The sequence below is a fragment of the Pinus tabuliformis genome, chromosome 1_2 (assembly GCF_031772625.1).
Source record: "Pinus tabuliformis cultivar Carrire ecotype Pingquan chromosome 1_2, CPIR1, whole genome shotgun sequence".
NCBI classification, from domain to species: domain Eukaryota; kingdom Viridiplantae; phylum Streptophyta; class Pinopsida; order Pinales; family Pinaceae; genus Pinus; species Pinus tabuliformis.
This window is the reverse complement of record NC_142298.1, coordinates 906,972,699-906,984,810: the sequence shown is the minus strand read 5'-3', so window position 1 is coordinate 906,984,810 and position 12,112 is coordinate 906,972,699. Positions and strand designations below refer to the sequence as shown.

Sequence of the window (12,112 nt, the reverse complement as noted above, 5' to 3'; positions counted from 1 at the left end):
AAGAATCATAAATGAGAGTGCATATACACATTTGAAAAACTTTACAGATTCGAAGATTTGAGGCACTCTGCTTGTGTGAAGTAGAGAGTTGCAGAGATAAAGAAATGCAGCGGTGGCATTCGGGCATTGTTGTGAAGTGCAGGCGTGACAGACGTAGTAGTCTACGCAATATTTTCTGCGTGTAGTGCGTTCAGAGAAAAAAAATTCCTAATGTTGTTGAATGACAAGAAGCATTGTGCAAGATCAAGATTATTTTTCTATAGTATAGTGTGCATGAATTACTGTTAATTTGTTTGACGGCGGAAGCGTTGACGAAGAGTTTTTGAATTTAAGTTTTTGTGATTTATATTAAGTTTTTGAAAAAGGTTTTCTGCTATAATTACATTCAAATTTATTTCTTCATAATTTTAAATCAATCAATGTGATTTAGGGTCAAGTTCCTGAAAAAAATTGTCATGAATGCTATGGCAAAGGTTAACAGCGAACATAATTTTCTTTATACAGATTGTTATGAATGCTATGGCAAAGGTTAACACCGAACAAGGAATCCATTTGAGGTTGATTTTATTTTGGTGTATAAAGTTTTTCTTAAGTCTTGAGGATGGTTACAGGGGATCGAATTTTGTTGCTGAGAGTGGAGATGTTCATCTTATATTTTTGGTCTATTTGAAAGTAGCGATCTTAACATTAATAATTTTTTGGGTTGTATTTCAACAAATAGAATTTAGGGTTGTAGGTTACCTTTTAATACCTACAACCCACCTGAAACATCACAAGAAGCCTATCTTCAAGATCTGATCCATGCTTACTTGTTAAGATGAGTATATAGCCTCCTTGATATCCACATATATATGGAATTATCCTGAATATCGGATATTTACACTTGATCTGAAGTTTATCCAAAACTCGCAATGGAAATGAAGAAATGAATAAATTATTTACCTTTCATCCATATAGAATACCGTCATCAAGAGTCTATCAGTCCCATCTGTATTTCCTTCAGAAACTTCTCCAGGTTATTGTAAGAAGATCCTCCTTTTGCCACTGCTTTCATCGATTCATCCCTCAACTCACCAATTTTTTTCCTCATTTGCTTCCCTTCCTCCCCAATCATCAATCTCGTTACCATGTCTTCCACATCTTCTCTCCTCACAACTTCATTCATTGCCATTCCAATATTCCACACTCCGCTGACGAATTTTCTGTTAGTCGGCTGCTCGGCAAGTAAGGGCCACGATATCATGGGTACACCAGCACAGATACTCTCCAGCGTTGAGTTCCAACCGCTATGAGTTAGAAAGCCTCCCACTGAAGGATGCGAGAGCACTTTCATCTGAGGAGCCCATCTCACCAAGAAACTTCTGTCCTTCACTTTCTCTAAAAACTCAGATGGCAGCACAGCAGAGCGACCATTAATGAGATCCGGACGAATGACCCACAGAAAAGGCTGCCTACTAGCCTCTAAACCCCACGCTAACTCTAGGAGCTCCTGATCAGTCACAACAGCAATGCTTCCGAAACAAATATAAATAACTGAACAGGGCTTCTGGCAGTCCAACCATTTCATACATTCCGTTTCTTCGGTCCACAAGCTTGCAGATAGACCAGATATTCTATCTTCTCCAGATTCTGCCTGTAAAACAAGAGGGCCTATCGTGTACAAGGGTGGAAGTCTTTCTCGGAGTGCGTCGAGTATAGGACGATCAAGCTCATCAAAGGTATTTAGTAGTACTAGATCGGCTTCCAGAGCGGCCTGCGCTTCACGTGTAACAAGCTCTGACATGTCTTTGTTTCGCAAGGAGAAGGGCAGATCTTTGAGACGCAAAGGGGGCATTCCAGGAACGCAGGTGATTATTTGTTCTATGGATCCATTTGTTAAACATTTGTCATCATCTGCAGCACACAATATCATAAGCAAGCATGTTGTCTTTGCCTTTGCCCTGAGGAATGTATAGAGAATTGCTACCAGAAATCAGCAGTGTCAAAACAGTTGGAGAGGAAGTTTATATACCTTTGCCAGGAAGATTACCTTCGCGAACCAGAAGAGGGCCGAAGAAATAAGCGCAAAAGCCACAAGCACTGTGAGTCCAAAAGGATACTCTCGGAATCCCCAACTTCCTCGCCGTTTTCTGTGGAAATGAGACAACCCCGTCTGATATAATACACGTTACTGGAGGAACATCTGGTTGTGAATGTTTCAACTTGTCAATCAGCTTGTCAAAATGCAGAGGGCCGTTATCCAAGAAGGACCGACCTAGCTCGGCTAGTTTAGAAGTCCGGCCATGCTCAGGGGGTAGGCCGTCTGGAATAGTTTCGAATTTGAAGTCGGACAAATATTTAACGGAGTCCACCGAACCAGATGTGACGAAGCGCTCTTGTATGTATTCGGTATTGACGAAGGTAATGTAGAAGCCTCGAGCATATAAAATCTTAGAGAGCTGCATCATGGCCTGAATGTGACCCTGAGCAGGGAAAGGGAGCAGAACTGCATGAGGCCGTGTATTCATAGCGCTAGTGCAGAGTAGAGCAACTGAGTATCAGAGCGTCTAAAAGAACAGGGCGGTGGTAAGACAAAATATATGGGTGTTCAGAAATAGGATAGCCGAGGCAGACCTATATACATCGAATTCCAAGTTTACAATGTATTTGTAGGGAAGGAGACCACGTTAGAAGCCTCTGCCATATGACCGTGCCATGGTTTCGTCCTTATCTGTTGACTTGCTAAGATTATATACATTTCCATTATGGTTTTTAAAGTTGCTGTTTTAGTGTCTGTCTAGGGTAGATTAAAGTTTTTAAAGTTGCTGTTTTAGTGTCTGTCTAGCGTAGATTAAAGTTTAAGTGGCAGTGGTCTTGGAAATCAAGTCTTAGGGCAGTAGTCTGGAAATGAAAGTTTTATCAAGTTTTGGGTTGAAATTTTGTGTTACCTTGTAGCAATAAATAATTTTATTTAATAAATACAATATAAGTTTTTATAAGGGTTTGAATATATTTTAAAATTGTGTATATTATAAAGGTTTGAATATATTTTAAAATTGTGTATATTAGGTTAAGATTTTATTTTTATTATATGTAAAGAAATAGATTAACCATTAAAAATTTTATGGACTATTAATTGGTAATTTAAAGGGTTTGATTTTCCTTATATAATAATAAGGATGAATCAGATTACATTAATGAATAACAACTATTAATAACTATTCTTACTGCTAATTTAACAATTAAATTATAATAAATTTTCCTACTATATAATCTTTTTTTTTTATTATTATTATTTTAATACAAACAAAATATAAGAGACAAGCCCTGTATATATTTTTATTATGATGATGATGATGATGATGGTTAACGTCCCCTGAGACCAAACATTGGTCTATCGGACCTTAAAACAAATTATTTAATTTGATTTAAGATTTTATTCCTATGCTCAAAAAGCTTGGAGAGAAGCCTTCCGAGCTCACTATAATTTTGACATTGTAAAAGGCTATGAAGGTCAGTATTGTAACAAAGATTGTGAAACTGAGATCTAATGTGGTTGTATGCGGGGCACTCTAAGAGGAAGTGGTTTTCATCCTCGATGTTCTTATTCTCACATATATGGCAGATCCGTTCCATCCATGGCGTTTTAGGAACTACCCAACGACCAGTTTCACTATGGAGCTCATGAGAATTCGTTCTAATTTTTGCTATATTAATTTTCTTCTTTGAGCTAGTTAAAATAGAGAGATACTTTTGATCTTCTAGGGTGGGGTTGATGACCTTCTTATAATAACTTAATTTTCTTTTAGCTGCTAAATCTTTCTCACACCACATTTTTTCTTTGAACTTAGAAATAACAATATCTTTAATGTTATTTATGTCTTGCAATGCATCATTCTCGTTGATCTCCCAATAGTTTAACCAGGCCCTTGTGTCTTTATGCCACCCCCAATTGAGCCTTAGGTGGTTTTGGCTGGAATTTAAAGCTAGCTTAGGAAGTCTATGATCGTCTATGTTATTGAGTTTGTGCTTGTACAATAGAAACCTAATCATAGCTAGGCTCTCAATAGGGGAAAGACCTGCTTCGATAAGGAGAATAGGATATGGTGTATTACTTTTAATTTTCAGGTTATAAGTTATAAAACGCTTCTGAATTTGCTCAATCTTTCTCCATGATTCTCTGGAGATGCTACAACCCCAAACCTCACAGCCATATAAAATAACAGGAGTGACTAAAGTTTCAAAGAGGAACTTCTTTTTATCCCACATTACGAGGTTCGCTATTTTACAATTATTTTCAAGACCAAAATAAGCTTTCCACCCCCGATTAATCCTTTTCTCAATGCTATGGTTCCAGTTGAGCTTGTGATGAATATCAATTCCTAGGTACCTGTAAGAATACACTTCCTCCAAGTTATTATTGTCATACATAAAATTAGCGTAAGTGTCCTTCTTGGATTCGATAATCATAACTTTTGTTTTGTCAGTGTTAACAGTCATACCCATGGTAGAGCAGAAATCCTTAAGAAGTCTGAGTTGCTTATCAAGATCAGATGGGCACCTTGCCAAAAGAACAATATCGTCAGCATAGAGAAGAAGGATGACGACTATCCCAGCTAAGATCGTGCCATCACATCCTGCTTCCTCTAAGTATCCTTCAAGCTTATCGATGTAAATGCCAAATAGGGTAGGGGAGAGGGGGCAACCTTGTTTAACTCCGATGTTACACTTAATATCTTTTGACCACCCCTCATTTTTCTTTAGCTTGGCAATTACATTCTCGTATAACCTTATAGCAGCAGCTCTTAACTCGAGAGGAACCTTTAGCTCTTCTAATCTATTCCAAAGGTTGTATCTAGGAACCGTATCGAAAGCCTTTCTAAAGTCCACAAAGCAACAAAATAAATTGGATTTATCATTACGACATTCCTCCGCAATGATCCTAAGCGTAACGAGGTGGTCTGTTGTTGAGTGATGCCTTCTGAAACCTGCTTGGCCTTTAGCCCGCTTACCTTCACTTTCAAGCCATATGCTTAACTTCTTTTCCAAAATACTGCCATATAACTTGGCTAAGAGAGGGCTGATCATAATTGTCCGATAATTAGAGGGGTTATTTGTATCCCCACTTTTAAAAATAGGGATAATGAGGCTTTCAGTCCAAGGTTTAGGGAACCCTTGCTTGACTGCTTGATTGAAAAGCTTGTGAATGTGGGGGATGAGGACAGGACCTCCAATTTTTAAGATTTCCGCCTGGTAACCTTCAATGTCCTTAGCTTTCCCATTAGCGAGGCGATTAACCCCAAACTTAATGTCTTCTAAAGAGAAAACTTCTTTCGTTGTAAGCAAGGTTTCTAAATTATCCATGACATTTGGAGACTCATAAAGTTTTTTAAGATAGGAATTCCAATCATGAAGAGCAATTTTATTATTATCTTTAGTCTTCCTAGTCAGAATCTGCCTCCAAAATTTCTTAGGAGCTACCTTAGAGAGGTGTAAGAGATTCTCCTGTCTTTGACAAATGTACTGCTTCTTTTTTCTTTTAGTTAGGACTTTGTATATTTTTATCTTGTCCATTTTAAGAGATTCATCAACAGCTTCCTTAATTGCTCTCCTCGCACTTTTACAATCTTTGTCATACCATGGATTGGTTTTGCTATTTCTTTTATTATTTGAAACTTCAATTGAGAACTTGTTAATAGAATATGAGAGGGTTGTAGTAAAATTATGGTAGAGGTCTTCTATGTTGTCTATACTAGATAAAGGAAGCAAATTAGTTTTTAACTCATTTAGAAAGAGATCATTTTTATTTCTATCAAATATTAAGTTCTTTTGGCTGTAAGTATTATTTTCTGTGGGAACTCTATCCATGACAAAATTGAGAGTTATAAGTAAAGGCCTATGATCAGAGTCAGGTTCGTGCTCGTTTAAGATATCAAAATTTATTATTTCGTTGTATACTGGGAGATCGGAAATAACGTAGTCTACCACGTTGCTACCAAGTCCATGGATGCAAGTCATCTTGCTGGAATTGGGCCACTTCTTTAGACCATTGCAAATGATGAGATCCTGAGCACTACAGAGCTTGACTAGCTCCGATCCAAACAAATTTTCTCCGAGTCTTCAGAGCTCCTTTTGTACCTACTAGCCAAAGTAGGGTCTTCGTCTAACCAAAGAGGATTAGGGTTGGAATGATTGCTTAGAATAATAGCTTGGTTGTTTGAAGTTCGAGCATTAAAGTCACCTATTAAAAGGATATTACCATCATTCCTTAAGCTAGAAATATCATTCTCTAGACCATTGTAAGGGTTAGTTTTATCTAGATTCTTCTTCTTATAGAAGTTAGAATTGATGGGGGGGAAATAACATATTGCTATGTAGGACTTTTTATTATTAATGTCTCTGATCTCTATCCAAATATATTGGTTGTGAGGGTCGTTTTTATAAATTTTAGCATGGGGGGAGATGTTCTTCTTAATGTAACAAGCTATTCCCCCAATGCCTCTACGGGAGGATCGCTTGTTCCAGGTAGACCATAGCGTAAAGCCATCTATGTTAGGGACCTTAGATTCTTCATGCTCCCAAGTTTCAACAAGCAAAATAATATCAACATCATTTGAAATCCAACTTAGCTTGGGGCCTTTGTTCCACGGGAAGCCCCGACAGTTCCAACAAAGGATCCGGAGCATGTTTAATTGCTATTGGTTACTATCTTTTTGGTTTCTATCTCGAATAAAGGCTTTTCTATTTCTGATTATTGCCCATTTTCCTTCTTTTCTAGCTTCTTTTACCTTTTGAACCTCCTTTCTTAATTCTGCTTGATCTTCTGGAATGAGATCTTCATTTATGAATATTCCTGTTCCTTTTAGACTTGAGGTTTTTCTAAGTATGTCATACTTATGATTAGTAGAGCTCACCTTTATTCGGATTATTCTTCCTTTATTTTCAGTGAATTTCCCCAACCTTGTTGCTTCCGTGATACACGTTGTTTCAATTTGTAATTTATTATGTAGTTCTGTCTTGGCTATGGCTAAAGTATCCTCATTTACTTCCTCTTTTAAACCAAAGATTATAAGGTTCAAGGCCCTTTTGTTACATTCATGGTCTAATTCTATTAATTTGTTCATTTCATCTTTAATTGGTTTGATATCTAATTTGTCTACCACATTATTTAGGGTGAGGCGGTTATTGACTTTTTCTTCTAGATCTTTAATCATGTCCTTCATTTTAAAGCTCTCTAAAGCATCTCCTTGCTGGGATGTTTGGTTAGTATCTTGGTTTTGTTTTTCTATAACCTGCAACCTAGTCTCTATTGCCACCATTTTATTCTCCAATAGTTCTATTTTATTTTCTATTTGTTTTTGGATTGTGTCTTCAAGAGATGCAAATTTATTTGCCAACATGGCTTCTAACTCTGTTTGTAGCTTGACTTCTCTTTCTTCTCTACGTTTCTCTACAGATTCTATATACTCATAGAGGCCTTGTAGAGTAACTGTGCTAGGTCTGCCTTTGGTAATCTTTGGTAGCTGTGGTGAAATATTCATACTTGAAAATATATGACCAAGTATGTATTAGAAAAAGATAAGGAAAGGAAAGTGTGCACCTGATATCAACCCTGTTCGTAGATCGCCTGTGCCCACTGTAGCCCGCAGACCTGATTGGTTGTCGACGAACCCAAGATCACCAAAAAGACCCTTACTATTTGAATGTAAGCCTCAGAACCAAAATCACCGAAGGGCAAGCGAGCCTCAAAAGCAAGATCACTGAATGTGTTTTCAGAACCAAGATCACCGAATGTGCTTATATATATGCGAGCCTCACAACCAAGATCGAATGCGAAGATTTATATATACATTTTACGCGATACCGGAGCCTCAAAACCGGAGCGAGGATTGTGCGAGCCTCGAGATAGCCAAATGCGTTTAAATATGCGAGACCGGTGCCTTTTAAAAATCATCAAGGATATTGATCACCGAGGTTATTGCGAGACCTGCGTTTAAAAATCACCGAGGATATATGCGAGACCTACCTGCGTTTATATATGCGAGACCTGCGTTTAAAAATCACCGAGGATATATGCAAGACCTGCCTGCGTTTATATATGCGAGACCTGCGCTTAAAAATCACCGAGGATATATGCGAGACCTGCCTTTTTAAAAATCACGAGCTGCCTTTTTAAAAATCACCGAGAATATATGCGAGACCTTGGTTAAATATATACCAAATCACCGAGAATATATGCGAGACCTTGGTTAAATATATACCATTTATTTCTTTGAAAAAGATATATATTAGCAATTTTATTTAATATATATCATAGTTGTCGAATGACAATTGTTTTTGGCACTTTTTTACTTATATTTTATAGTTTAAAATTGGTAAAAAATATTTATAAAAGCACAAATTTGAGAGTATTTATTTTACTTAATTTGTATTTTAATAGATTTATTGTATAAATATATACAATCTCTTTCTGTGAAAAAATATATATATTATAAAATTTATTTAAAAAATTATATATTATGAAATTTATTTAATATATATGATAGTTATCCCATGACGGTTGTTTTTAGCATTTTTTAACTTTCTTCTATTTATATTTTATATTTTAAAAATGATAACAAAATCTCTCTAAGAGTACAAATTTGAGAGTATCTATTTTACTTATAACAAATGTATAAGTATAACCAATGTAACGTTGACTTTATATGAAAAAATTATTAATAATTTTAAATTATATATATATATATATATATATATATATAAAATATTTAAGTTTACGAGTATTGAATTTTATTAAAAAAATAATATTTATATAATAAAGTATCAATAAATATATGGCTATGGGTCAAGAATTTATTGAATATAAAATTGTTATTAAATAAAATATTTTGATTTTGAGTTATCGTATTTTGGCAAGTGGAAGTCATAAGTCATGCTACTAGCCCATAGTATTGTAACATATTTATAAATTAATAACATGCATTATAAAATGGGAGTAAATATTCATTGTTGAGAATTTTGTATTAAATTTTAATTTAAAATGTTATAAAATTAATTAAAATAAATTATTTATAAAATATTTTGATTTTGAAATGAAAAATTTTATGGACTATTAATTGGTAATTTAAAGGGTTTGATTTTCTTCATATAATAATAGGGATGAGTCAGATTACATTAATGAATAACCGCTATTAATAACTATTCTTACTACTAATTTAACAATTAAATTATAATAAATTTTCCTACTATATAAAATATATATATATATATCTATATATATATCTATATATATATATATATATATATATATATATATATATATATATATATATTATTATTATTATTATTATTTTAATACAAACAAAATATAAGAGACAAGCCCTGTATATATTTTTATTATATAAATATATACCATTTATTTCTTTGAAAAAGATATATGTTATCAATTTTATTTAATATATATCATAGTTGTCGAATGACAATTGTTTTTGGCATTTTTTTACTTATATTTTATAGTTTAAAATTGGTAAAAAAATATTTATAAAAGCACAAATTTGAGAGTATTTATTTTACTTAATTTGTATTATAATAGATTTATTGTATAAATATATACAATCTCTTTCTGTAAAAAAAATATATATTATAAAAATTATTTAAAAAATTATATATTATGAAATTTATTTAATATATATATATCATAGTTATCCAATGACTTTTTTAGCATTTTTTAACTTTCCTCTATTTATATTTTATATTATAAAAATGATAACAAAATCTCTCTAAGAGTACAAATTTGAGAGTATCTATTTTACTTATAAGTATAACCAATGTAACGTTGACTTTATATGAAAAAATTATTAATAATTTTAAATTATATATATATATATGTATATATAAAATATTTAAGTTTACAAGTATTGAATTTTATTAAAAAAATAATATTTATATAATAAAGTATCAATAAATATATGGCTATTAGTTAAGAGTTTAGTGAATATAAAATTGTTATTAAATAAAATAAAAATAAAATATTTATAAAATATTTTGATTTTGAGTTATTGTATTTTCGCAAGTGGAAGTCATAAGTCATGCTACTAGCCCATAGTATTGTAACATATTTATAAATTAATAACATACATTATAAAATGGGAGTAAATATTCATTGTTGAGAATTTTGTATTAAGTTTTAATTAAAAATGTTATAAAATTAAATTAAAATAAATTATTTATAAAATATTTTGATTTTGAAATGAATTACGTTTTTTGGGCATGTTGTATTGGTAAGTGATGATATTGTCCAAGAGTCTTATAACAAAGCCTAAATTCTTATGAAACTTGGTAAATAAATATTTATTATTATTATTTTTAATTTAAATTCAAAACAACCAAAAATATAATTTACATTTTAAAAAATTAAAATATTATTTTTAAATTTTCAATTAAATTTAATATTTATTTTTTCAAAACTTTAATAGATTTTACTCATTTATTTTTTCAAAACTTTAATAAAATTTATTTAATTTATATCATAATATTATAAAATATGTTTTGCAAATCTCAATTGAAAGCTTAGGAATGAGAATAGAGTAATAATTTAAACATGAAAATAAAACAATGAGAGAAAGTTTAGGAATGAGAATTAAACATTGGATGGAAATTTAGAAAAAGAAACAAACCCTTTTAGAAAAAGAGCATAGATTTTATTTAATGTAGATTATAATTGTATAATAATGTGGAGATATTATAATTAGGATCTTGTAAAAACAAAATTTTATTTTTAATATTAATAAATGTTTTTTTAAAGTATTATTAAATTAAAATATGAATAATTTTTAAATTATAAGTAAATTTAAAAAAAAAAAAATGAAAAAATTAATAATATTTATTTTACAATAATGAGTAATTTTTAATGTATGTATATTTGTTTTTTTAGTAAAATTAAACATAACATTTTAGTAAATCATCTTCAGAATCTAATACCAATCTACTAATCATATTATTAATTTGATTATATTTGTATATTATAACTTTTTTTTTTGTTAAACCTAATCTGTAACCAACTCATTTGTTAGATAGAAATATTTATAATACTTTATCCACTGGTGACATGCTATTATTAAAAGGGATGTGTGAAGCTCATGGAGCATGTATATTCATATAACAAGATTTGTACTATTTTTTTTCAATCTTAATAACAATTATTCAAATTTATAGAGATGTAAAAGTTTATATATATATATATATATATATATATATATATATATAGTTTGAAACATGCATTATACAACAAAGTAGGGGAGAGATGTATAATTAACAGCACTATAAAACATCAACAATCCACATCAACAATCCTCTTCTCATTCTGTTTTGGATTTGTTCATTGTTGATATTAGTATTTCATTCTTACTATCGAAGCCATAAAAAAAGATATAGATGCAACATAATTTATATCAACTTTAAAAAGAGATGAAATAATTAAGAGTAAGAAAAAATAAAAAAATCTTATATTCACTTTAGAGTGTGGGGCAGATATTTTTTATACTCTCTCCCTCTTTTCTATATATATATATATATATATATATATATTATTCTTAATATAAAATTGATATATGAAATTTAAAAAATATTATTCATAATAGAAAATTCAATATGGATCACCAATAAAATATTTCAATATGTAAAGTTAAGTAATATTAACGTGTATGGAAATAAACAATATATTTCAATGGTCAAGTTAGTAAAACATTTGAATGTCAACTATGTATGTATTATATAAAGCAAAGGAAATAAAGTAAATTTTTGTGGTTAAAACATTTCGAGTAATCTCACTATTCAACATTTTGATCCCTTTTAGGTATTTTTAGGTCAATTTTGTTGTTGGAATTGCAAGTTGAAGTTGTGGTGTCTACACAATCCAACTGCAAAAGGAAACCTCAAAGTGATGTATCCATTTATATATTCAAAATGTAATTTAAATAATGAAAAATTAAATGTGTATGTGTGTTAACCAAATATTTAAGGGTTCCTAGAGATTAAATATATTGAGGTGAAACCATTTCTTCATGTTTGGCATCCTAAAAAAAAATTGGATGTCAAGAAATGTGATTCTTCTAGAGACTTGCTAGATGGATCT

The 12,112-nt window shown here is 31.4% G+C and overlaps 1 protein-coding gene across 1 annotated transcript; it reads right to left on the bottom strand.

Moving 5' to 3' along the window:
• Positions 1–761: 761 nt before the first annotated feature.
• Positions 762–2,617, bottom strand: LOC149208888 (7-deoxyloganetin glucosyltransferase-like). Its single transcript, XM_089396194.1, has 2 exons — positions 2,012–2,617; positions 762–1,893 (listed from the first exon to the last, which is right to left on the bottom strand). Exons 1-2 carry the CDS (start codon positions 2,505–2,507, stop codon positions 968–970), a joined length of 1,422 nt encoding a protein of 473 aa, XP_089252320.1. The 5' UTR covers positions 2,508–2,617; the 3' UTR covers positions 762–967.
• Positions 2,618–12,112: the final 9,495 nt, after the last annotated feature.

What these genes read in the sequence shown, in the direction of transcription:
- LOC149208888 (XM_089396194.1), bottom strand. Translation starts at nt 2,507, where the DNA reads ATGAATACACGGCCTCATGCAGTTCTGCTCCCTTTCCCTGCTCAGGGT. An exon ending in AGGTAATCTTCCTGGCAAAG is followed by an intron (nt 1,894 to 2,011) that starts GTATATAAACTT and finishes TGTGTGCTGCAG; the next exon opens with ATGATGACAAATGTTTAACA.